This window comes from Stigmatopora argus, chromosome 7 (genome assembly GCF_051989625.1).
Source record: "Stigmatopora argus isolate UIUO_Sarg chromosome 7, RoL_Sarg_1.0, whole genome shotgun sequence".
NCBI classification, from domain to species: domain Eukaryota; kingdom Metazoa; phylum Chordata; class Actinopteri; order Syngnathiformes; family Syngnathidae; genus Stigmatopora; species Stigmatopora argus.
In genome coordinates, this window is record NC_135393.1 from 11,468,083 (window position 1) to 11,495,897 (window position 27,815).

Genomic DNA, 27,815 nt, shown 5'->3' on the forward strand with positions numbered 1-27,815 from the left:
CACCCTGACTGCCATTCTTTGTGTCCAAGTAGATGAACAGGATGGTGAAAATGTAACAATTTGTATTTAAAAAAAACAAAATAAATACTGATACAGAAATTTCATTTTAGCAAGAGACATGATGTCATCACACATGTTATGTTTATGCGGACAACACAAAAATACATGGCAGGCCAGATCCTCCCCCTTGGCTTTGAATTTGATACTCGTAGATATAAGTTCTAGTCAAGCGCAATGCTTTATCACATGATTCACAATAAGATGAAAATGGTGGAAAAACTCTGACTGTAAAATAGCAACTCTTATATTAATTCATGTCTTGATGACAATTTGGGAGGAACTGCGTTGCCTGCTAGTAGTCACGGTGTAAATATAGTATTTTTACTCGTGGGCTTGTGCAATTTTTTTTTGTGTCAGGCCTCATCGACGTCTTAAGTAAATATGTGTTAAGAAAGCATTTGAGCATTGAGCAACACATCCAACGGCCTCAGCCTCCTTCCAGCAGAGTTCAGCCACTCTGTTGAAACGTTACTTCTCTGTGTGAGCGCCTCTGACTCAATCTCAGTTTCCTATTCACACAAGTTCCCTACTGGGCTCAAGGTTTGTGTATACTATGTATGTGTACATGCTTTGCTGTTCTGAAACGAAAACCAGCTTCTCTCTCTCTCTCTCCATTGTTAGTCGTGTTGTTTGACTGAGCTGCTCTGCCTGGCCTGGTGTCCATGACAACAAGGTGTTTGTGAAGAGCTTGCAAGAAGGAAGAAGGAACAAGGAAGCACATGGCCCCGCCCGACATCTGTGTGATTTTCAGGTAAGTGGAAATCACTGGGTCGAATGTTAGGGGGGTGCTTGTGTGCGGTGTGTCGAAACTACTCTGCATGATCAAACACGCACTATGGGGAGATTAAATAATGGGTGCGGAAGTGATGAAGAAAATGCATATGAATGACAGGCGTCAAGAAGAGAACAACTTTGACGTTTGAATTGTTTTATAAAAGATAGTCACCCATTTAGACGCTGGTAGGATATTAGTGACAACAAGGTTTATGTTGACAAATGTCTTTTCTGCTCATCATTTGGTGGCTCCTTGTTACAGAAAACCAAGCATAACGTACAGGAACAATGTATTCAAAGGTTAAGAGAAAGAACACCTGTTAAAGTTTTTATTTTCAATTTTAAGGTTCCCCTAAAAAGGACAGTGGTGTGTAATTTGCTTTGTAATTTGCTGGCACTAAGTGTAGTCATATATTTAGGCCCTAAACACTCTCCAACATGCTGCCCTGTTTTAAGCAAATTAAATTTTTTAACCCTAAACTTTAGGGTGTCCGCCATACAGTTCTGAGATCAAGGGTTCAATCCTGGGGGGTTCAATTTCGGACGTGAGATACACGTTTGTATAATTTGAATCACGCTTATGTACCTCGGATCAATTTAACAGACCATGAAAATCCACTCTTTTTAACACGGCCACATATTTAAAAACATTATATTGATTAATTCATCGAGTGATTGATTGTTTGAACAAGGGGTCTAAATTGCCAATTTAATGACCCAACAACATAGGATTCTTTGGAGAACAATATGATAGTTGCCTATATTACAGTCCTGTACACATTTAACACAAGTTAAATTTTAGCTAAAGCAATTTAAAAAAAAAAAGATTAGTGTTTTAACTTTTCGTTTCAGGCCTTTTAATGAAAACCATTCTTTTTTTTTAAAGATGAGGCTATTGATTGCTCTTGTACATTCACATTTAAATGCATCATGGATTATCAGAAATCACAAATTTCAGGACGATATGATATCGATTCTTTGGACAAGGATATGTTTACCATTATTATAAAGCCTGCCATGATTGGACTCCATACGAGGGCCTTTCATCATTGTCCTACTCGCCTTTCCAAATCTTCAAAAACCCCAGGAAAGCAAGAAAAACGGCACCAGTGGGATTTTTCCCATTCCACCCCCCACCGTCCTCGGCAGCCATCTTCTCGCTGGGATCACAACAGGGAGAGAAACGTGAGAGTACGTGAGTCCATATTCCGTGAAAGTTATCGTTAGAGCAAGTTCTACGTCACGGGAGGGAACTCCATAGCATAAAGACAGCGTGTGATGCTGACCTGGGCCACGTAAACATCAGCGAGTGTGTAAAACTCACCTGGAGCAAACACCATTACGCACAAGTTCCACTAAAAGGTACGCAGCCCTTAGGTGGAATGTTGCCCCGGTGACTGCGATTCAGGTTTTTGCCGTTTAGCCCGCACACACACTAGGACAAAGATTGGCACACAAGGATAGCATTTCCCATCCGGAGTGATAGCAGTGAGGGAAGGGAGGGAGCGGTGTTGGAGGTTTGGCCAATCCTATTCTGGTTTGGTGACTTTTCTGAAGCAGCCAGTGTGTACACCGTACACAGGTGCAGAGTAGAAAGGGAGAAAGAGAAAGAAGGATTGAAAAGGCCAGCAGAAAACAGATGGACGGAGACGTGTGACGGCCACGACGTTCGCTTATGTGACATCCACCTGAACGCCGGAGCCACGGGTCAGTGATGGTCTGCTGTAAGGAACTTTTCCTCTTTTCTGTGAGTGCCTTTGCTAGTGGAAAGGTCCTCTGATGGGTTCCTGGGGTTCATTAAGTGTGCTGGAACTTTTGCCCCTGGTTTTTTTTTCCTGGCACCCCCCTCCCTTCTCAGTTCTGAGGAATGTGGGGCTTATGTCAATGAGAGTCAGGTACAGGCTCATTAATTACTGCTGCCTTTACTCCCTCCATCCCGCCCTCCTTCACCTTCTGTACTCCCTCTCTCCTCTGTTTGAAGACCATGTGGGTTGTAATAGCCCCTTCTTTCTCTTCTCGTCTCCTCCTGTTGCGTCTACAGCGAGCGGTGCTGTGACTGAAGCAAAGGGAAACAGAGGATCTGAGTCACAATCCTGCAAAATACCCAAAAGAGGAACAGAAACTCTTGGCTCGTCCTCTTATTCAGCGCTTGTGTGTGCTTTGTATGTTAGCAGTGCTTGAGAACATTTCTGATTGTTGGTGGGGGGCCTGTCATTGAAGACGGGAGGCGCCACGCAGAACTTGACAGCCGGCCCGAAAACTCCCAGGACGGGAAAATGAGAGCGTGAACCCGCACGGCTGGCAAAAGACAAAAAGGAAAAGTAGACGAGACGATATATCCCGTCATCTTTCAGGTTGGTGTCACATGGGGAGGATGGTTTGAGACTTGGCTGTTTTTTCACCTGCTTGATAGAAGTGGACACAGTGGGTATCTAGAAGGGCATTTCTTCAGCTGGTTAAGTGTTCGCATTGACCCAGCTGCAGCTTTAACCTTCACTACAAGGTTATGGAGAGTGGCTGTGTTTATTTGTACTGAGGTCTTGTCTAGTCATCTTTGTGCGTGTGTTTTTCCAAAGCTGGTTAAGCAGGGCGCCAGTTTAGCCTTGGCCATCTTGTTGATGGACAAACGAGATTGGCTTGTTTGGCATGGCTTGTGAATGTGATGGGCCACACTTGAGTCGTTTGTGAAGGTCACTAGGACGTTGGATGGCGTCTGTGAAGCTGATTAAATGAAGTTAATGAGGCCTTTTGTTGAGCTGTCCTTATGTCAGGTTCATCATGAGTTTATTATCTCCATCACGATTTCTTTTAAGCAATACTCTGCTTTAAACTATGGTAAAAATGTAGCTTCTACACTAAGGTTTGAATGTTTTTATTTTTTAATTAGAGCCGTCATCTTGCAGAAATCGAAAGCAGCAAAAGAACAGAAATTGACATATTGGCTAGCATTGATAGCAATATTACACGTGTATAGACATTTAAATATGTAGGGTTGGCAGTGTTTGGACATCTGTTGCCGTCATACAATGTAAATGGTACATAATGACACTTTGATAGTGTTTTCTATTTAAACCTTGTTCTTTATTCCTTATTTAATCAAATTATTTGAAGGGGAAATGTATCCTGTTACCCTCTATTAAATAGAAAAATCAAATTTATACTCAAATATAAAATGAACTCCTGAACATAACCTTTATTTGCTTTCACTTCTCAACGCAAAGCTTTTAGTCTCATCATTTTGTAGAATTTCAGGCTGAAACTTAAAATCAAAAGTAGCTTCCACTTCCTTTTGTTTATTGAGCTGTTAAACACGTCTGTCCACCATCCCGAATTAAGGTCGGCTTCCTTGTGAGTACTGTCAATAGTTGAAAGTTTAAGGTGCGTGCGTGTACGTGTTTGAGGTGTGTCGTGTCAGTTGTGCCGAAGTACTGGTCAGACCTGAAGACGGATTATTTTGGGGGCAACATTTTGGACTCTACTCTATTTCGAAAAGGGACATGGACATTCAGTCTTATCCTAACATGTGCTATGAACAATTGTCATTGAGTCATATCCAGTTTCAGGATTAAAATAAGAGAACTTGCTTCTATAAGACGTAGGGGTATGAATGATGGATGCACCTTATATTTATAGTTAGTCAAATTTCAAACGGAATCATCATGACATTTGTGTGTCACATGGCTGTCACATGACAAATCATGTTCACAATTGGTCACAGAACACTAAGTCTCCTGTGCATGTGTGTGATTGTGACAAAGCCTTAAATCTAATCCACTAAGACTCCTCCAAAAGTTGCCCATTAAAAGAGAAGTGTGACTTTGAAGGAAGGAACTTGTTGGTACTATTGTGTTATTGATTAAATTAGCTCCAAGATCTGATCTCTCCTCAGCACTGTTCTCTCTGTTTGTGACAAACACACACACACACATACCTGGAAAGCACAATGGGGGCATTCTTTCCCCTCTGTCGGACCCCCGCCCTCCTAACCTCTCTCAGTGGCTCTAATGTTCAAACGAGTATTAGACACCAGTGTGATGTAGCTTTGAGAATAAAGCTGAATGAATACATTTTCCCATCGAATATTATGTCAAAAGCATTGTCTCAAGTACAGTGTTTGACAGAAATGTGTCCAGATAAAGAAGAAAAATAATCATTTAAGGTTGTTGTTTTTTTTTAATCATTTTAGTATTCAAATGGTGTTTTGTTTACTTTTGTTCTTGCCTAAAGTCCAGTTGTGAGGAGAATATAGACCCTTTGAATATTTTCCATCCAGTTTGTAATAAACATCAAATTATACTTGTTGTGAATGCTGCGGTTTGCGCATGTGTGAACAGGTGACATCCACCCAGTGTGAAGGCTGCAACAACAGTCCTTCTCCCTGCGCGCTCCCATCTTGCATCGTCTGCCCTTTGACCCTCCTGCGTAACCCAGGCCACCTGTGTGTAGTGACACAGCTGAAAATCCTCTCTGCTCCTGAACACTCTCTGAAATACCATGCTCTGTTTTATACTGGTGTGTGTGTGTGTGTAAAAAATAAATAAAAATATATATATATATATATATATATGTATGTGTGTATATATATATATATATATTTATGTATGTATATATATATTTATGTATGTATATATATATATGTATATTTATGTATGTATATATGTGTGTATATATATATATATATATTTATGTGTATATATATATATATATATATATATATTTATGTATATATATATATTTATGTATATATACATATATTTATGTATGTCTATATATATAGTGTGTGTGTGTTTTAGATCAAGAGAGGACAAATATTCTTTCTCACGCATGTACACTCGCACAATGCACCTGATTACTAGCATACCTGTTGCTACATAGTCTACAATGGGATAGTGTTCTGAGTTCCAGGTGTGGGATCATGTGATTGTGCAGATAGAATTATATTCTGCTACACTTTGCTTCAAACCTATGTACTGGAACCCCATGCTTCAACCCAAGTGACATCAAACCTGTGCTCAGAAAATCAAAACAACATCAAAATCAATTAGGGTTTCTAAAGTTGCATTTGTCATCACAGTGTGACTGACTTGCAAACTAAAGTTTGACCATAGAACACAAAGAATATTGCTATTTTGTAACTCCTATTTTCCTTGAAAATCCAAACCATCGTGATACTACTGAATAACTTTCCCAAAAGAAGACTTTTGAGACCAAAGTTAAAGAGTGCGGTGCACTTTTTCATATTGAGTAGCTACAGTACGTTATGTTCATGATTATTATCCTCCGTCATCTTGGTTGCTGGGGAACAGAGGTGTGCTTTGTGACACAAAACTTAGTGCTGGAAACAATTGGTGGAAGAAGTTGATCGTCTTGTTTAACAGCTCAGTTTGGTCTGAGAAAACATCATGGTTTTGGTAATGCATTTAAGCATCTGTGTTGCCCCTACAAGCAACAATATGTCAAAATTGAACCTTGCTTTAAAATCATTAGGAACTAGCCAGGACACATATTTGCGATACATTTTGCATTATTGCCAATGTTCTACACTGATTTGCACTACGCGTGCTTGATGTACAAACAAGAAGAAAATAATAGCAGATTAAAGAAATCGGAAACCCTTTTAGCGTTCTTTGAGCAGATACTTTGACAATTTTATGACATTTGCTACAACCTCGGAATAAATTTCAAAAGGCGATCAACAAGATGAAGAACAGGTTCAACTGTTTTTCACTTTTTCGTTCTTGTCATGAAATCCCTATTTCGTGACACTGCTCAGCAGTTTCCCCATGGTGTGTTAAGGAATCTGTATTTAGTGGGTGTTACCAATGCAATCCAAGCGGCTTATTTTCATTCTTCCCGCTTTGCCAGAGTGTGCATTTGTGGGTGTAACTTTGTGAGAAAAGAACAAATCACCTCTCGAATACAAAGACATGTTGTAACCGCGCATCAAATCATGAGCTTCCATTCTCAGGGGATTATTAAAAGTGGCATTCAACTCACGGGGAACGCATAATGAGCTTAACTTGGAACACTCCGCCAATTAAATGCAAATTTGTTCAATTAAACGGACCTAAAAACTAAAGTAGAAGGATCATAAGGCCAGTAAGTTAGGTGCAATTCAAGTAAAATATTTGCCTGTCAAGGTATCAAGTGGCACATTTTCACCCATAATTCATCTACAAAGGGACTGCATTTTATCCTCTTAAATTTTGGAGGATGTGACCCCAACAATGACCCCACGCGTTCCCGCCGTGGTATAGCCGCCGCCGTGTCGCGTCAGCTCAGGTTTTGATGTCTTGTAGTTTCTGACTATCACATGACGGTCACCCGTATTGACGCGTCAGCGGTTGTTTGCTCGGTGGTCAGACAAGTCATCTGCGCTTATTCCACTTGATGCTTTGTCTGACTTTTCAAATTCCTAGCCTTCCTCCTTCACATTGTCCTTGACCTTGAGCAGTTTCTGTACATGATCTTCTATTGGTTGGCCGCAAGGCACATGACTGGAGTGTCAGCTGACAAAAGAGTAGGCAAAAGAGGACACGATTCACATCAGAGTGGAGGGGGCGAATGGTAACCCCTGTGTGTGTGTGTCAGTCTTTTTTGTTATTGATACGAAAGCGGGACAGTAGGATTGGCTGACTCTTGTTTCAGGATGTGGGGTGAAATTTTTCAATGAGGAAGTGTTACAACTGAACACACGTTTCCCTTTTGGGAAGTGTTGTTTTACTGACAATGCCTTTTTTGTATCAGCAGCATGTTTTAAATCTCTGTGTGTACACACACACTCTTACTGAGTAATTACACTTATTTTAAAAAATCTTCCACAAGAGTATGAGGTTTCATTTTTGCAACTAATTATTATTTAATGATCATTCATTTGTAATTCAAGATAACTTAGTTTGAGTACTAAAATTTAATGTAATGACATGAGCATTTACAAAAAAGTACACATTTACATGTTTGAGGCAGGAGCCAGCTGATCACATTCTATAATTGTATAATTACGGTATATTTAGATATCTATGATGAGTTCTTCTTCTTCAGCAACACGCTTATATATTTATTCATGTATTTATTTATTAACTTACTCATTACCTATCTATTTATGTCTAAAATGCCTTTCCTATTTCTGCATCCTCACCCTCTTGCTACTGTGACAACCAAATTTCCCGAATACGGGATGAATAAAGTTATCCAAACCAATCCAATCCAATCCAATTTTATAAATAATAATCTCAAGTTTGAAGTGAAAATGTGTGCATTGAACAACCTTATTTGCTGTATTTTCCAAACTCTTTTTTCATATAACAGCTGGGTTTGCTTCATGTAATAACCGAAGAGGCTCTTTGTAATCTATTTGAACATAATTGTGATCTTAGAAATTCACAGTGTTTGAATGTAACAAACTCACAATGGCAATACGCATCAAATAACGCAATGACTATGTTGAGTCATTTGGTGAAGTGCAATTCTTGTCAACCTCTTGTGTTGGGTCACAGCAAACCTGAATGGCCAGTTCCCCCATGTGTGATAGTTATCACCTCATACAACCTGAGTAAAAATACTTGTGTCGGCTATCACTTTGTACACACTGGATGCGTATTTCGTGTCTGACTTGGGCTGTCCTGCGTTACTTAAGCCATAAAGGAGTCTTTGCTCGGCCTTCGCTCCTTATTTCAACATGTTGACGAGACCACGGGTTATGTGTGTTTGTAAACTTTGCACTGTGTGTGTTTGTTTTTGAGGGTGCCAACCAAAAATGGAGAATGAGTGGTGACTTGTCCTTCATTAACAGATGCATTGGTTAATGTGTCACTCGTACAATGGCAATTGCCGCTCATGCGATAACAGTGTTGATCTGGTCCGCTAAGAACTGTTCAAGATGCGTTTAAACATCTAAACATTCCTTTTGTATCTCACACAAAAATGTGTGGAATGCAACGTGTTGAGTCTGTACAGTAGACGGTTCCATTTCTGAAAGTGAATGAGCAAAATGGCAGAATATTCGACAGGCTTCGAAGTGATCGCTGTTGTCAATGAATGATACACATCCGAGAAGTGGACTTCAGGATAAGCCTGTTGGTGCATAGTCCAATGTTAACTTCAGCTACTGAATATTTTTCAGTTTGACGGGTAACTCATCGGAACTCAGTGTAATCGTTTGAAGGTGGCAAAACCGGAATGAGCAAAAATACAAATCGGACCTTACAAAAGGTTGGGGAGGGCTTTCATTAAGAATTTTAAGCTTTTAAAAACAAAAAAAAAACACTACAAATAAATGGTACGAAGAAAGGTTGATGAAGTAGCGCTTTGAGGGTTTACGAGAAAAGAAATGTTCTTCCCTGTGTGTGAACGCCAAAACACACTGCTGAAAACACTAGAAATGGCTAAGGATAAAACAATCGGCCTTCCATGAGGGTTGTTCTAAATTCCATTGAATATCTATAGAAGTTAAAACATGCAGTCTGGAGGAGGCACTCTAGAAAATAATATGTCGACAGGTGGACAGCTCTCATTGAGAATTACAGAAATTGTTTTTTTAAAACCATTTTCTTGAAAGGATTCGTAATCAAGATAGCGTTAGCAAATATTTTGCCTCTTTTCAATGGGGTGCTGGAGACAACCTAGCCAAATAAGGGCACCAGGTGGGGGTCAGCATGACTTGGTGACCAGCCAATCGCAGTGGAAGCAATCTAAAAATATTAATCAATTTTATTACGTAACTCTTTAAACATTTGAATGGAAAACTACATTTTAACAAGATGGCGCGATTAAAAGATGACAATATTGTTTGATGTTTTGCCTCAAAATGTAATCCAGCACAAAAGTCCCCTTAGTATAAAGAGTAAAAATCTCAGATTCCTGAAAGATTTGCTCAAGTACAGAAACAAAGTTTGATGCACTTCCTGGACTTGACATGTGCGCACCATTTGAAAACTTTTGAATGTGATTTCAAATATTTTAAGACACACGGAAACACCTTTATCAATTTCCCTTGATCAGTGACATGAACGCTTCCCTCAAGAAGGCACGTGTGCTCGAAAGAGCCGTGAACACGTCGCCACACTCTCTGACAAGCTTTATCCTGATTGCTTCCACTCATTTTCTTGTCACACCCTCTGCCCTTTATGCCTTGCCCTCTGCTTTGTCTCATTTCTTATCTTCTGAGGGAGAGGTTAAAGAGAATAAATAGGTGGTGCTGCTAGTGTGTGTTGCTTAGGGGGGGGGTTACCTGCATTGAACGGCCCCACCTCTCTCTGCTGCCCATTGAGAATGAGTAAACACAAAAGCACCTTTTCTTACCTCGACATTCATACTGCCAGAAGCAAGCAGGCAGGGAGCCGATCTGCTTCATTTCATCTCTCTCTGTCCATTATCAGCAAAATCAAGACCAAACTGCAACTTCGACCACCTGTTTTCTTCAGTATGGCCCACAGGTACAGTGGTGGCTTTCACCTGCCCGTCTTCTCTATTCATAACATTTTTTCTGGGAATCTGAAAACAGCCTGCAACATAGTAACTAGCTTTAAATTAATTTTTTTTAACCACACTTTGTATTTTGCATGCGTATCAAGTATGTATTGCGTTTCCAAGTTCCACTGCATTGACTGTTGGTCATCAGACTTCCCCTTTCGTTGCTTGTCAGTCCGTATTTCAAAGCAGAACACATCAAAATAATGATGAATTGAACTGAAGGTCATTATGTCCTTTACAATAAAACCAGTGAAGCCAGTAGAGTGGCACGAGGAGACTAAAAAAATGTTTCCGTGTGTGTTTTTAGGGTGGTGGTTGAAAAAGATACAATTGCTCATAAGTTTACGAGTTCTTCATCATATAGTTTGTGGACTTTTACCCCACTAAAGATAGCTTCTTAACTGTGTGTGGGTGTGAAACTGTTTAATCTGCATTTAAGCGAAACGCAAACATGGCGTGAAAACAGTTCTTTGAGATGACTGGTTTTAGTGGTACACGGCAGTAGTGAATGCTGACGCTACAGTGTCATGGTTAGTGACAGACATGCCATCAATGGTTAATACATTGAATAAACAAAGAATTATTCTTTTAATATTGTGAAATAGTGGAGAAAATGTAAATAAACACCAGTATTTCCTCGATGTGACTATTATAGGTTACAGCAGACATTTTTAATAGCATTACTATTTAAGACAATCAGTATCCCACTTTGTCAATAGTACATTGTACAATGTTCTATGCGCAGACATGGAGAATTAACAATGTTTACATGCGAGTCATAACTTAAATGGTTATTTTTTTAATACACAAATTTTGGCTGAAAAAAACAAATGCCGTTTGGATTTGTTGACGAAATGAATGAATGAAAATTACCAAATATATTGAAATTAAACAGGCTAATGCATTTTAATTTTTATATTTAATATGTAATTAGACATATCAAAATGACGAAATACATTTGTTGTTTTTTGGTGAATTTAGCATTTAATTGCCGTGACATCCTTTACCTAACAACTAACCCAAAGTATGAATTTCTATAATGCATATTTAAACTAATACAGACTAAACTAAAAGTATGAATTTGAAGAAACATGAAAACAACAACTAGCAAATCCACTTTGAAAACTATTGAAAACCTATTTAGAGGCAAATAATTCAAAACTAAATCCAAAAAAGTGACAATGAAGAAACTATTATAGCCTTGCATTATACCTACAAAACTATAAAGGCTGTACTCAAAATCTAACATATTTGAAAACATCAAATAATCATTTATACTAGGTGTCTTTCCCTTTAAAAGCTTAGCATCAAGGTTCAAGCGGTGGCTCGACTTGACCATCCGAAAACTTTGTTTTTAACTTTGGTCTCCAGTCTACAGTTTCATTGCTATGTTTTTGAGTACCCGGGAGGCAGGGGGGGCCCTTTGGGGTAAATGAACTGGAATCATCCCTTGTCGATGAGGTGGGAACGGGCTGCGGGCAGTCACACACACTCCATCTGACCTGAAATTCTTCAGGTCACCTTCGCTTTTAACGTTTTTTCGAACCCCACGGGAGCCCTGGTGAGATTGCGGAGAAACAGTTTATGACACATGTGTCGCAGTCCTATACGTTATTTCGCAAGCTAACCTCCAACCACTCGCATTTTTTTGCTTGAGTGAGCTGGAGGAATGATGGTTAAATGATGTGTGTCATAGTACTTTACATGGCTGGTCCTTTTAATGCCGGGATGGGCATATGTGGTTTCTTTCAATGACGTGGATTGGACTCCCCCCTGCCCTTAAAATTTAATCCAAACTGCAAATTTGAACAAAAGGAATGGTGTTAGTTTTGGAGATAACGTTAACGTATTTATGGTACTATAAGTCGCATCAGCCAAAGAATATATAATGGAGAGGAAAAAATATATATATATATGTCACACTGGAGTATAGTAAGTCAAATTTTTGGAAGGCCCATTTTTTATTGGATCAGAAACCAATATAAACATATGTTAAAATAAAAATAGTTATATGGAGAACTGGCTCAATGTGTTAACTGAACAGTTGTTAAGATAACTGTAGCCTTAATAAAATAAAAGACTGGCAGAGGTCAGAAAGAAAAGAAAACATAGCCAAGGTATGGAAAAAAGTACCACTTATAGTGCGGAAAACAAGGTAAATATAACCCAATAAATGAAATTACTGTATATCAAGGGGCATTTCTTTAAAGGTACAGACAACAGCCAGCATAAATGAATAAATAAGTATGCAAATGTGGAATTTCTCAGACCTCTAATAATGGAGAGAAAAAAAGTTTAAACGCAAAAAAAATTGCACCTCCCACAAACACGGCCATTTTGTTTTACCCACGCACATGACCACGGGTAGACTGGGACATAAGTGGGTGTTACTGACATCACGATGAAGGGTATGGAATCTGGGATACTTATATTTGATTGAATAAAATACAGGTTCCCACCTTATGGACTTTCTGTGTGTGGCTCCAGTTTTTTACCTAGGTCTACAATGTCTTGTGTGTCTTATGTCTTTCTTGCTACTACAACCAAGACATTTCCCGAATACGGGATGAAACAAAGTTCCAATCGAATCGAATATTTTTAAAATGGTCTACGCAAAAAAGGCAGTTATAGTTACAGTCTCTTTTTGTTTGCGACAAAAAATAAGTGGGAAAAAAATCCAGGAATAATGCCTTTCCAAATTTGGGGCCTTTTTTGGGGGGAGGCAGCGTTGCAACCTTTTGGAAATACTGGGTTTTGTTTATTTTTCTTTATTATAACACCTCCAAAATTCTGTGTTCTTTCAAATAATCAAGCAAGAGTCTTCCTACTTGCATGTAAATGATAGAGCTGTTGTCTTTCTGATCATTATCTACTAATGATATCCTGAAATGATGTCTTTTAATTCTGGTGTGCCACCGCAAACGTTTTGGAAGTGTCCCAATCTGGCCACCCTTGTGTGCAAAATCTGGGGACACCCTTGCATTCTTTCACAAAAAGACCACATTTGCAGGGACGGTCAAAAGCCAGCCACATGACTGAATTATCAGTGTGACTGTAACCGGCTTGCTGTCTTTCTGGATCGCTGTCACGTGTTGACAGACGTACTGTGTGAACCTCCACTTTAAGGACGTCACATCAAGTTCCCTCAACGGTTAGCTACAGTTCTTCCTTCTCCATTAAATTCATTGTTTCACTTGCTCGCTCGCCTTAAAAGACACAAAATATCTCTTCGCCTTTTGTGTTTTGCGGACCGCATCGTCATCTCTCATTAATACCGTCAAGATGGGTTCACTCTTTTTGGATGGGTCTGAAATCACAACAAGAAATTGTCTTTTTTGAACGTTTAAAGCTTTTTTTCCCAATGTCTGCACATAACTGGGAGGAAATACTTCCTGGAAAGTCCAACGTGAGCCGAAACACGGCACTCTCGCGGGTCACGTCGTTCTCCGTGACCTCTGCGCATGTGACACGCTACTTATTTACTTTCATGGATGACTTGCAGAACCAAACTGGTTCAGAGGCCAAGATACTGATTACCAGCACTCTTTTATTGCTGACTTTATTCCTGCCTTTTTGTCTGCTTGGCAGATTCCTGTGTGTGTGTGTTTGTGTGTTTCTGTGTGTTCATGTGTGTGGCCTCAACGGAGAAGAAAGTAGTAACAGAGTGACAACTGTAACTTGGTTTAACCTGTTGTCCTGTTTTATTTTAAGACGTACAGTTCTCCAAATGAATTATTAATGGACAAGATCTTTGGAGTCAAAGCTTTTATTTTTTACCTTAAGACTTGTCAAATGTCATTTTTAAAAGTCTTTTCACAACAAGGTTAAAGTTGGAAAAGTGTGAGTTGGACTCATAACAGAGCACTAAAAAGTACTATAAAGTAATTAACCATTGATGGTCTTAATTTTCACCAGTGCCCCCTTCCAGTCAACAATTGAACAATTGATCAATGTCTTAAATTTGATTGATTTGTGTTGGGAGTCAATTTGATTGAATCGGTTGACCTCCATTTTCCATTCAAACAAAGTCAAAAGTGTAAGTCATTTTTTAAAATTTTAAGCCACGTGAAGGAATTTCCCTGTCTTTTTTTTTTCTTTCCTTGGTGCTATTTAGACTTCCTTATCGGTGTGTTCCCGGTCGTTAAGGAGTGGAGCTAGTTTCAATAGCAGCTGATACTCAAGCAAACTGTTGGCCACACACTGAGACTTTAATCTCGCTCTCTTGATTTCCCTTCATCCGCTCCATTTTGTCCTTTACTCCCTCTTATCCTGCGCTTAAGGGCACTTTTCCAGACAGAAACTACGAGAGTGAGTCAAGTCCTCTCATCTGGGACTTTGCTCTCTTTGCTGCCCAGGAAGGTGTGTGATGTTTGCTTAAAATACGCCAGTGACCAGGATGGGGGGTGCTTAGGCTAGAAATCATCCCACAAAATCCCCCCCTATAACACGAGGATGTTTCTCCAAGCTTCCTGTTATTTTCCACTGTTCCTTTTCTGCATCTCTAAGCAGAAAGGACAACTGCATTTCCCATCGAGCATCTTTTCTCTTCAAGCTCCACCCCGATAGGCGCTCAACCTTACAGTGTGTGTGTAGAGTAGGCCAGCCCGTGTGTGTGCTCAGTGCCCCCCTGTACCTGTCTCTCATGGAGGTGGACCAGCACTTCTTAGAGCAGAAGGCGCAGCGGTGGAGTGCTGTCAAGAAACACTGGTAGCTATCCTCCCTTCTTCTTTTTCCTCTCATTTCCCCCCCTTAGTGTATCAGCACTTCAGCTCCCTCTCGTTTTACTCACATTCATATTTGCCAAACCCAGAAAAGAAATATGAACTCTTGTCACTTGAGGATATGGGAAAATATGTCTATGTGTGTTAAAGGAGTTGACATGTTGGTCCTTCAAGGTTAATAAGGACCTATCAACTTTCAATAGAAAACAAGAAGTATATTGATATTTTACTTTTTGGATGTTTTATTGTGTTCACAATATTTGCTTTATGCACTAAACAGAGATGTGTATTATGTTTGTCCTAGAATAAAACCTAGAATAAATAGGTTTCACGTGAACTATGATGCCACCAAGTATTTAACTCATTGGCTGCCATAGATATCGTCCAAGCCATTTGATTTGGGAGGGTTGGCAGCGAATGGATGAATGTTCGTTTGCTGCCACGTGATTGGATGTCTAGGATACATAAATATGCAAATATAGAATTTCTTAGACCACTTAGTAAAATGGAGACAATAATTTTAAACCCACAAAATGCCACCAATGAATTTTGGATACTCTGTTGATTGGTAAATAATAGTACTTAATTGATTAATTAAACTTCCTGCATTAAGGGTGTCCATTTCCTGCAAATACTGGCTTATATTTATATTTTTTTTAACTTTTTCAACAAGAAAAAAATAAGTTTTTTTTTTAAATGTTTCATTACACTGGGATGCCCATAGTTAAGGTTGTTTTTCCACATGGAGAAGGCATGTAAATCACCAATTTCATAACAATATAATTCTGATCTCAGTCACGTTCCTCCTGTAGCAATGCAAAAAAAGGATATATATATTCTCTTTCGCATTTGATGAAAAAACATTTTCGTTTTTAAACAAGATATCTAAAAGATGAAGTTAATCAATTGTTTCTGTTTTGATCGATTTTACTTAAACAACCCTCAGCACACCCGTAGTGTACGTTTATTGTAAATGATGCCAGTCGTAGTTCTGTACAGCAGAAAGAATAATTATACAGCACAGGACATACTTTAGAGTTTATCCCTATATTGTGAGTAATCATGCGTTAGTAATGGTTTATGAGATAAGAGCAGGTTTACATCTTATTCCAGAGGATGCTCGTAAAAGGCTTTTCTGCGTCCATAAAACAATGTAGTGCTCTATAAAACGTTGTCAATACACTAGGAGTCAGGTGCCTCCATCAATTATAAACGTGTGGCTGATTTTTTAAAACGATTGCAGGGACTCTTTAACATGACAGAATATCCGATTACGTCTTTGCTCTTTTTACATTTCACAAATGTTAACCAAGGTAGCTTTTGAATGAGTCTTTTTAAGGTTTGACATCTTGTTATGTCTTAAAATCTGATTATTGAAAAGGGAATTTGTGTTGGATTTTAACTTGGTCGTTGCTCTTTAGCTTTTAGCTCAGAGTAAAACTCACGTTTGCCCTAAAGGCTAGAGTTTGTGGTCTTAGGTTAATCATCTACCTGTTGGACCGCTGACCCAACACAAACACGCGTACACAAATGCGCACGCGCATTGTGAGTCATGATTGTATCAAGACTAACGTCAACGATCCACACTGTCTGCGAGGGGGTCTTTCGTTTTGACTTAATTGACTTAATACAATTGGCAATTGTTTGTTAGTCTTGTAAAACGTACTCAATTATCAAGAAAGAAAAGGAGCAGGTCAGTAAAATGGTCAAATAAGGTCATTTGACCTTGCTTTGCTTATTAAAGATAGAAAATTTACAAAATACCTGTAATCACAAAGCTATGTTATTGCATTAACCAAAAAATATTATTTTATAAGCTTTGTCTTATGCCTTTTATTAAACTGGTAATTCGTAGTAAGTGAATGGGGGTGTGTGGGTGGTGGGTTATAGGATATTGGGTCAGGTTAAATGTTCCCAAGGTTGTTAGTTGGAGGTTTTTTTTTTGTTTTTTTTCCGTTGGTGACACGCTCGTTCCATAAAATGTCAATCAATCGAAAAAAGCAAAACACACCATCACACATGCAGTCTGGAATGATTGTTTGCCTCACATTGTGGTGATTAGTGGTTTAAAACGGTGAATTGTTTGCTTGTGAATGCCGCCAGTGTTGAGAAATAAGAGGTTTACACTTGGAAAGCTGATTAATCCATTTATTTTTTCTTTAAATGTACAATATGTATTTATAAAGAGACCACATGTTTCAAAGTATTAGATTCTTATTGAGCAGGAGGCTGGATATCATTTTCTTTTTCATGCAGCTTTGGTGTACAGTAAATGTCAAATTGATCGTGTCCTCCACCCTTCACCTATAGTGAACATGTGACCGAGTTGACCTGAGTGAACCTTGAACGAAAGTTTAAGAGTTTATGACTTGCCACCCACTCTTATAGGGGTCAGAGATCAGAAAAGAGTCTTAGAAACTGAACAAAACAAGGTTGTAAAGCTACTGATAGTGTGAGGCAGCTCGTGTATTATAGACGATTGTTACGACGTATTGTCTAGGTTTCTAATCATTTGAGACACATTTGGCTCTCATTTTCTGTCCAGTATCATTCTACCCTTAAGCAGGCAATGTCACTATGGAGGTAAAACTGAAAGTGGCCATTTTGCCTTAATGGAGGCTAGAGCATCATGACCCCTTTAAGACCAATAAGCGGGTTTCTTCGCATACACTTTAAGGGGTACGCTTGTGCTGCTCGTCTTTTAGATCAATGAAGAAGTATGGGTTTTGCCCAAAATATGAACTTGATATTTGGGAGTGAAAGCAAAGCTGTAAAAATGTTCAACTGCAAAATTTCCTAACACTTGCGGTCAACTTTGCGCTGCCTTCAAAATCCTGATGCGCTTTACGTTCAAAGCCACCAACAACGCCAACTATTAAAAAAATGTGTGAAAAAAATATACTCAACTGTAGTTTAAATGTTTCCATGATTTTCAATTGTATTTTTTTTTACCAATCTCTCTGCCCTCTTTAGGCCACAGATCTAATTGGATGTTTTTGTCAGAATGACAGCCGAAGATCCTACTTCATCTTCAACCATGAATAACAATACCGCCCCTTCCAAACCCTGCAAATCCACCGGTGCCACCCAACACGCTCTCCTCGGACAGATCAGCATTCCGGACGGTGTTGCGGGGACACCCAATGAAGCTGTACTGATGGCCTTGATGGAGCGCACAGGTTATGGTATGGTCCAAGAGAACGGACAACGCAAATACGGCCCTCCTCCAGGTTGGAACAGCCCTGCTCCACCAAGGGGATGTGAGATCTTCGTAGGCAAGATCCCAAGAGATGTCTACGAGGATGAGCTCGTTCCCGTGTTTGAGTCCGTGGGACGCATCTACGAGATGCGCCTAATGATGGACTTTGACGGGAAGAACCGAGGTTACGCGTTCGTAATGTACGCTGAGAAACACGAGGCAAAGAGAGCCGTGCGGGAGCTCAACAACTACGAAGTCCGTCCCGGGAGACTCCTCGGGGTCTGCTCCTCGGTGGACAACTGCCGTCTTTTCATCGGCGGTATCCCAAAAACCAAAAAACGTGAGGAAATTCTGGAGGAGGTTTCTAAGGTGACCGAGGGTGTGCTGGATGTGATCGTTTATGCCAGCGTTGCGGACAAGATGAAGAACCGCGGCTTTGCCTTCGTAGAGTATGAGTCGCACCGTGCAGCCGCCATGGCCCGCAGGAAACTAATGCCGGGTCGTATTCAGCTGTGGGGACACCAGATTGCAGTGGACTGGGCAGAACCAGAAATCGACGTGGATGAAGACGTCATGGAGACGGTTAAAATACTCTACGTTAGGAATCTCATGATGGAGACGAGCGAGGAAACGATCAAGCAGGTAGCGTTGCCTTAACGGTCGGAAGACTAGTCAAACACGTTGCCTTTTTTCGTGACAACAACTGTAGTATTTTCTTTTTCAACCAGGTGTTTAGTCAGTGGAACCCAGGTTGCGTAGAACGCGTGAAGAAAATCCGCGACTACGCCTTTGTTCACTTCACATCCCGTGACGATGCTGTGCTGGCCATGGACCACCTCAACGGAACGGAGGTGGAGGGCTCCTGCGTTGAGGTTACACTTGCCAAGCCAGTCGACAAAGAGCAGTACTCTCGCCAGAAGGCCTCAAAAGGGGTACCCGCTCCTCCAGAAGCTCCGCAACAAAGCTACGTCTACCAGTGTGACCCTTACACATTGGCCTACTACGGTTATCCCTACAACACACTTATCGGACCCAACAGGGACTACTTTGTGAAAGGTTAGAATGCTTTCTTGTCAGACATCCATTTCTTATTCATTTTAAATATCGGTCAGTCCAGAAACGCTTCGTTAATTTTTTTACCGCTAAAACTATTAATCATGTGAAGTCGCTGCTGAGTACAATTAAAATTAAGAGAGGCTTAATCTTGATCAAGATACTACCTAAAAATGGATGAAGGTCCGGCCTTCTAATCAAATAAGTCAACAAAAGAGTGATGACCTCATGAATGTTAATCCCGTTATCTTTGATGATTGAATATGGTGGAAGCAGGAAAATCTATCTGACTTTCAACAATCATTGTGTTTTGGTTTTCTCTCCAAAGGAACCTCATTGATACAGAACAATGGTAATTGCTCATTTCTACTTATTTTCCCAATGAACAATGAGCCTTCTTGCTATGTGACAAACTATACATTTTCTAACACCATCCCTTTCCTGCTGCGCTGTCTCCTTCCGCCATATCACGGCCGAATATATCACAACATGGCAGAGAACATCATAGAGCACTGATTAGATATTTTTTCAATGTGTCATTTTTAGGGTCCACATTGATTAAACGTGGTCAAAGAGGCCGATGACCAATATTTGGAACCGATATTCATTTGCTAAGACAGAAAATAATGGACTTTTTTAAAAACACCACTCAAATGAATTAAGTTATCAACAACTGGCCTGCCACGCTTAATTCTATCCCAAGCCTGAACTCAATTTGAGTCTAAACAATGTTCCTGAAAGAGAATCACTTGACTCATAATGACTGAATTAAAACGGAATTCCAACCAAAATTACTGACATTATTCATTTTGCATCAAAACTGCAAACCCATCTTAATCTTGCCACTTTAACTATCAGAAATTAAACAACAACAACAACAACAACAACAACAAAAAGTCCCAGCCCACTACCCAAGTAATCCGTTGACTCGTTGTATTTAAGCAGGTACCGTGCGAGGTCGTGGTCGCGCTGTCACAGGTAACCGTACCCCTGGTCCCCGGGGATCATACCTGGGGGGTTACTCTGCTGGTCGTGGCATCTACAGCCGCTACCATGAGGGTAAGACCAAGCTGCCCGAAAAGTCCTATGAACTGATGCCCAGTCTGGAGCTTGCTGCCTCCGTCAACCCAGTTGCCATCAAACCAGGCACAAGTCAGTGAGATAGACTTAGCCATCCCTACCCTCACCCATCTCAAAAGCCTTTACTAAACCCTTTCTTCCAAAACTTTTCTTTTCTATGCACTCTTCCTGTATAAGAAGAATACAGGAAATGATTCTAATGGTCGTTTCTTGTATTTCTCGAAGAACTCTTTCTTTCTGTCTGTGTGCTGTGAATAACCTTTTCCTAAATGAAAATAATTGCTGTTCTTTAACGACGCTAGAAAACTGCTATTTGATGCTAACATAGAAAAGAAAAATCTGCTATGGAATGCTCAGACTGATAACAACATTATTGTGAAAGTCATTCAGTGCCAGTCTTCAGAGTAAAATGGTTGATTTACTTCTGTCGACGCTAATGGTCGTGAATGTTTTGCAATCAAGTGAATCTTTCATGCCAAATCGCATCAAATAACCAATCAGGGCTTTTTGATCTACTTGTCAAGGCAGAATCGGAACCGGTTACGCCAGTTAGATTTTCAATCCTGGAAAACATGACCGCTGGAGAAACAAAAAGACAACTTAACTTGACAATGAACCGTCTTGATGGAAACTATGCTTTCACTTTCACGGTTTAATTTTATTTTCTGTATGATTGGATGAGTAAACAAATGTACTTGGCATTTACCAACTCATTTCAATTGGCCACAGGGAGTTATTATATAAGATTTTTATAAAATGGGCCATTTTGACATCGTCAGGTTACTAAAGTTTATGGTAAAATACCGTTCTAAAAATAGAGTCATAATTATCTGGTCGATGACAAACAATTTAAATTTGTTAGGCAGTGTACATATAAACACTGGTGACAACACAATAAAAACAACGATACTATTTTAAAGTAATAGGTAATTCAATTGGTGCTGTTGTCTGTCTGAACATGATTAGAACAAATGTGTGTTTAGAACTTTGCTCTTATGACGTTTCCTTTGAAACACCAGCTTTTGACTGAATGGTACTTTTGGAACTAATCAGACTCAAAATATATGATTTTTGTATTTGAGGGGAAAAATCTTACTTACTTCATTACGTGAAAAAAATTCTCTGTGTGTATCACCAAACAGCAACTTCAGTCAAAGACTGTTCCAGTCATATTACACTAAAAACCTTCAAAAGTATATTTTTTCTCACTTCATTACTACAGTATATGTTAATTCTTCTGCTTTCATGTGGTAGGAATGTGTTGGGTTATTGTTTCCGTGCTCCTGATTTTAATTACTTCTGAGGTCATAAGTCAAAAATAGGACACTTTTGAAATGCAATGTAATGTAATGCATTTCCTTGAACAGTCACCAAGAGCGGGAATTCATTGGCACTAATTTTATGATGGCAATTGGAGGTGAAATCCTGAACAGTGCTTTTGTCCTTGGCTCCTGTCAACAATACAGTAAAGTCAGAAGTGGATTTTATATGAAGTGACTTTACGTTTTATGGATTACATTCAGGCCTTTAAATAGTTTCTTGGTTTCAAGCTGTCATGATAGCTGTACAGTCACAATGCAAATCAGATTCAGATTACCAAACGAATCTGCTTGTGTGGAAACATGACTAAAGTAAAAATAATTATAGCACTTGTTCATTCGCAAATATATTGTGTAGTCTGTTAGGCAATGCCCAAATAATATTATGACTTCAATGTTTTTTAAATTAAACTTTTGTCTTAGTTGGAAACTGTTAATTGGCTTTGCCCCTTTAAAAAAAACTAAAACTTAATTTTAGTCTGGAGTTGAGGATCATAATGGACTTCAATTTTACTCATGTAGACCCGAATCCCATTCAATCTCTACCGTCTAATCACATTCTTCCCTTCTAACATCCATTCTGTCCTTCAGCTGCTTTTCAGAATCACAATCCTTTGTTCTCATTTCTGTATCATATTCTGTTCTAATCAGTGTACCATTTTGAGCATGGGTGGATGTATTGAATGTGCTGGTCTTCTACTGTTAGGTAGATGATACATCTTATCATTGTCTCCTTCTTTCTTCCACTCAAAACCGTCACTCACGTTTCTGTCCGTTTTCAGTGGCGTTGCCCACTCTGGCTGGGCAGTACCCGGTATTTAGTACGGCCCCCACTGCCAAGCTCATGGAGGAGGGCAAGGTGCACACAGTGGAGCACCTTATCAACCCTCTGGCCATGCAACACCCGGAACATACCGCACCTGCTGCCGCTACGGTTCTGCCTGTCTCCACTCCTCCTCCTTTTCAGGTATGCATTGGCGCACTTGTCTCTCTCAAAAAGACATAATTGGGTTTTTTTCTCCTAGGAAACAATGATGTATAATTCACATTTTGTTCCCTGTGATTGATAGGCAAATTATTTGTGTGATGTAGTCCGACTTGTACCTGACGTCAATTCGCATAGGCTTCTAAATGTCTACAATTAGATTAGGTTGGATAACTTTATTCATCCCGTATTCGGGAAATTTCATTGTCACAGTAGCAAGAGGGTGAGAATACAGCCACAGGAAAAGACATTTTAAACATAAATAAATAGGTGATATATAAGTTAATAAATAAATACATAAATAAATAGGTAATAAACGTTAATAATAAATTGTTATATATATAAAAATACATAAATAAATTGTTATATATATATATATATTTATTTTTAAAATAGATAAAATAAAAAAATAAATAATAAGCAAGTGAAGGAAACCGATAGATGTGCAGCATGTTTGTTCAATTGTGAAAGTGTTATTCATTATATGTTGTATACAGTACCATATTTTTTGGATGACAAGTCACCTTTTTTTCCTAATTTGGCTAATTATTTAAGGTTTTTTTCTTTCTCTCTCTGACCAACGATGGTTTATGTTAGTTTTTTAAGGCTACAGTCATCTGAAAAACTCTTATGTTATCAGATGTCTGTTTAGCCAGTTGTTCTCCATTTGAATATTGTTATTTAAAGTTCGTTTGTTCTTGGTTTCTGATTAATTTGATCATTTTATACTCAAATCGTCTTAATGAATCCATTTTATTCATTTTCCTCACAAGGGTACCTTCAAAATCCTTAGAAAAGCCTCCCTTTATTAAACCAATCACGGTCAGTGTTGTGTTGATACCCAGTATCCCATTACTGAAGAATAGACCAATCAGAGGATAGTATATTTGAAAGAAGGGAAAATAATAATGCAATTAGACTCGGCTATTTTCAGACATTTAGAATGTGAAAGACGGTAAAGAAATTTTGAACTCATTTTTTTACGTGTTGGTAGTGTGCAGTTTAAGAAATATGATGTTTGAACGTTTAGTGATTTTTATTTATTGATTGTGGAACTTGATGAGCCACCTATTTTGAACATTTTCACCTATTTAAGCACTTTTTATCTTAATATCTATCAGTAATTTGTTTTGCAATGACATATCACAAATAAGATTCACCCTTTATTCACCAGGGTCGTCCAATCACTCCCGTCTATGCCATGGCCCACAATGTCCCACGCATCCAAGCAGCGGGTGGCCTGTACAGCGGCGGATATGTTCCCATCACAAACTATGCGGCCAATACGGCCGCTCTTGCCGCCCTGCAGAAAAACGCGGCAGTCGCGGCCGCGGCGTACGGAGGCTACGCCGGATACGCCGTGCCTCAGGCCTTCCCGGCAACGGCCTTCCAGCTGCCAATCCACGACATCTACCAGTATTGATGTGTGGTGACCGCGGCCTGTATGAAGTAAAACACCTGCGTTATTCTGCCTGTGACTGATCCACCACTGTAACTTCTCGAGAGTGTGCATTAAAAGTAAGTATACCTGTGGACTTGGGGAAGCTCCAAGCACACCCAAAGTGCGAGTGACACTTGAAGAAAAGACAAAGACAAGTTGAAACAACACGCCCCTCTTTATGGCCTTTGTTTAAGCTCCAACAATGGCAAATTAAAAGACACATTTGATACAACTTAGAAGAGATTGTTTGCTTTTGGAGAGAACCTACTTCTCTTAACTGCGATCAAAACTAACAAAACAACGACAGATTGTCTTTGACCCCAGGCCCCAACACCCCAACATCTGATTGCTATCGCAACAAAACCCTGAAGGTACACTCAAGTATTTATGGAGAGACGTATATATTTAAAGTTCCATTTCTTTAGGTGGAGCTTTGTATTTTAGGGGATGAAGATTGTCTATGTGGAGGAAGAAAAGTTGAGAACTGCTGACTTGCGAGGATACCACTGAAGCCAACTGTTTTGCATATACTATATACTAATGAATGTTTTAACCCCGTCCTCCCCACCAATGCTTTCTTTTAGTATTCTTTTCTTGTCAGCCACTGCAGACGATGGTGTCCGTCCATTGCTGATTGAATCTTTATGCTTCAAACATTGCTATTTGGTACTTGTTTGGCTCATTTAACTGTTTTTTTTGCTATTGCGGTTCTGATGAAGGTTTTAAAGCTTATTTTGGTGGCGATGCTTGAACAATTTGAATACACTTCTTGGTTTATTTGAAGAAATGTCCCAAGTAGGTGGTTTTTCGGGGGCTGCAGATAAAGAATGATCGCTTACATGTGTGATATAAGAGAACTGGTAACTTTATATACATCATTTATCAAAGCCGGAACTGAAAGACTGAATGTTTCTCTTTTATATTGTCTTTTTAACATTATTTTGGGGGACTTTTTAAAGGTGAACATACATATAGAGACATTAGTGGATATTTTCTAACTAAACTTTCTGTAAAAACACTCCAGTCTGAGGATATTAAAAAGAGGCCTCGCCTCAGTGCCTTACTTTTTATGCCACACAGGGCTTTTTTTTCCGTTTAAAATCTTCCACTGTGCCTTCCACAATAAGTGGAAAGATCCTTGAAGGGCTTGAACTTCGAATGACTCACACGTCTGATGAATTTGTGATGTTGCTGTATTGGGGCAACGTGACAAGGCTACCTCCCTCATACAACAACATTCTTTTCATTTCTTCAAACTACGGCAAACGATGAAGCGATAGGCCCAGGTTACTTGACAGTTCCAATGTCAGTTCTATGCGGTCATAGTTATGTTTTAATTGGCACTATTAAAAGGAAACTGCACATATGATATTAAGCTGGAAACAATTGGAGCAATACCTGTTGGTCATTAAATACTATTCAAATTTCAGGCATAAAAGATTTGCTTAACAAAAAGAAAAAGAAGATATCAGATGGCATTTTCTCAACGGATGTTTGTTTTTAAATTATTTTTACAGAAGCTACAGCTATTGAATTTGGTTTCCACCTTACTATTTTTAATGGACATGTATTAAATTAATATTAAAAGCAGGACACACCGTAGAAAGGAAGAAAAACTCCCCATTTGAAAACTTCACAACTGTTGACAATTACTTTTATTATTTTTCTTGTATGATGACAAAACATCAGGATATATGTAATTAATATATGCATGACATGTGTTGTGTATGAAGTGAGAAAGACAGGTCTAATATATTTGAAAACTTTATTAACATTGTTTAGCATTGTTTCAAGTTTGAGTAAAAAAAAACGTTTTTCTTTTCCTTACCAAAGTGTCTAATAGTTTTTAAAGTTATTATATTAAGCATGGTGGTTTTTTTCTCTTTTTTTTTTACTTTTTTTTAAACTAGATTTGGTGTTGTGAGGTCTTTACGCTTCATTTGATAACAAGGCAAGACAACTTTGCAGTGTTTTTATGATAAGTTAACTGGAGTTTTCGCCTTGGACAAGCAAAAAAAAAAGAAACAAACAAATATGGCCCAACAGTCGTAAAAAAAAATGTTTATCTGTGTGACCAAAGTCAATTTCTGCTTCTGCCTTTCACTCCAAACTGCTGCTGTTCTTTCATTAGCTTACATTTCACCCACTTTAAAACATTGCTAAGTGGTGTGAAGCAACATTACAGTACAGAACTCATCTTAGTATGTGCCTTATTGCCAAATGCTTTATCTTTGTAGACCTATGAAGACTGACTTCTATCTAAGGGGTTGTATTATAAATACATTTTCCTGCTTTGTTATATTTATAGTAAGAAATAGATGAATAAAAACATTGTCAAAAGAAATGACGTGTCACTTCTTGGTATGTGATCCTATCATCCTAATCATATGTTCCATTTGCGAAAGAAAACGACAGTAATAATTGAACTATAAGGTGGAGAGTCGGGGGTACAATTTCCTCTAAAGCTAAACATAACAACTACACTTTAATCTTTAAAGTCATCATTATGTATTTCTTTTTATGGAGGAATGGGAGGGTGGGTTATAAATGTTTTGCAAGGTAGAGGACTTTGACCTAACCTTAGTGAATGGATACACATCCTTGGCTTAGTACAGCAACTATTATCAAGTGCTGAGACGGATGTTTCATAAACTCCACTGCGGTGGGTCAACTTTGCTCTAGAAACATGCTGCACCCCAGCACACATTTGAGGGAGGATTTAGGAGCAAAAATAGAGCAAATTATGCAAAACAAAAAGTGCAAGAGGGCATGGAGTTCTTTAACAATGCCACCACCTGTCAGCTGACACCACACTCTTGTGCTAACAAGGAAAACCACAAGAAAACACTGATTGTTAAAGGTTGAGACAGGAATATAATTCCCAGAAAACTGGCATGTTACAATTTAAACTTTTTTTTTCACTTTGTCAACTTGGGTTGTATCTTTATACTGTAAAATCATATATAGTACTAGTGTTAAACAAAATTTAAAGAATGTGGATTTTTCTAAATGTCAAGTCTCTGGTGCAGAATTATTTTGACAATGATCCCATCTAGTGACCACTAGGTGTCATTGTAGTTAGTTTTTCTTTTGAAAGGCGCAAGTTTGCTGCAGGTTCTCACGGTCAGCCATTTTGGCTCGGCTGTCATTGTAGTTAGTTTTTCTTTTGAAAGGCGCAAGTTTGCTGCAGGTTCTCACGGTCAGCCATTTTGGCTCAGCGGCCAGTTGAACTCTGACCTCGGTATGCGTATTAAAAATAGACACACACAAAATACCTCAAATATTAAAAACTAACTACAATAGCTACAGCTGCGACACGTATAAAAATAATCAATAATAACCTCATACAATTTAAATATTATTTAGGATACGTATATTTGCTTGTGCAGCTCGCTACAGATAGTTTGGTAGCTCTGGCTAGTCCACTCTATCACTAACCAATCATAGTTTGTGAAAGCGATGACGTATCCCTACACCTGCGAGAAGGGCTTGTTGTCGCCAACTCGAAATCTGATTGGTTAAAGCAACAGTTTTATCAAAGTTTATTTTATGCTGCAGTTACTCACCCTGGCAACAAATAATCGCTGAAATGTGATTGGTTACATGCTTAAATATGAAAACATGCACATGGAAACAATTAAAGAAAGCTATCTGATGGACAATTTGAAATTATTTAAAAAATACTAATAATAATATGTCTGTACAAAATAGA

General features: G+C 38.9%; 1 protein-coding gene across 19 annotated transcripts; it reads left to right on the forward strand.

Annotated features, from left to right (window-relative positions):
- The first annotated feature begins 2,355 nt into the window (after positions 1-2,355).
- On the forward strand, positions 2,356-26,447 carry rbm47 (RNA binding motif protein 47). Of its 19 annotated transcripts, none has more exons than XM_077604227.1 (8): positions 2,357-2,541; positions 3,006-3,188; positions 18,000-18,867; positions 18,954-19,281; positions 19,607-19,630; positions 20,224-20,430; positions 22,460-22,644; positions 23,837-26,447. In XM_077604227.1, the coding sequence occupies exons 3-8, from the start codon at positions 18,031-18,033 to the stop codon at positions 24,083-24,085; spliced, it is 1,830 nt and encodes a 609-aa protein (XP_077460353.1). In that variant the 5' UTR covers positions 2,357-2,541; positions 3,006-3,188; positions 18,000-18,030; the 3' UTR covers positions 24,086-26,447. The 19 variants fall into 19 exon arrangements, with proteins under 19 accessions (XP_077460351.1, XP_077460353.1, XP_077460348.1 ...); XM_077604220.1 differs by having other exon boundaries at positions 2,358-2,581; positions 20,221-20,430; XM_077604221.1 differs by having other exon boundaries at positions 2,358-2,581; positions 3,009-3,188; positions 20,221-20,430.
- The last annotated feature ends 1,368 nt before the right edge of the window (positions 26,448-27,815 follow it).

Bases quoted from the DNA above. Each gene is read 5' to 3' on its own strand.
- rbm47 (XM_077604225.1), top strand. From the start codon at position 18,031: ATGACAGCCGAAGATCCTACTTCATCTTCAACCATGAATAACAATACC. The intron at 18,868-18,953 runs GTAGCGTTGCCT...TTTTTCAACCAG, and splicing joins GCGAGGAAACGATCAAGCAG to GTGTTTAGTCAGTGGAACCC. The intron at 19,282-19,606 runs GTTAGAATGCTT...TTCTCTCCAAAG, and splicing joins CAGGGACTACTTTGTGAAAG to GAACCTCATTGATACAGAAC.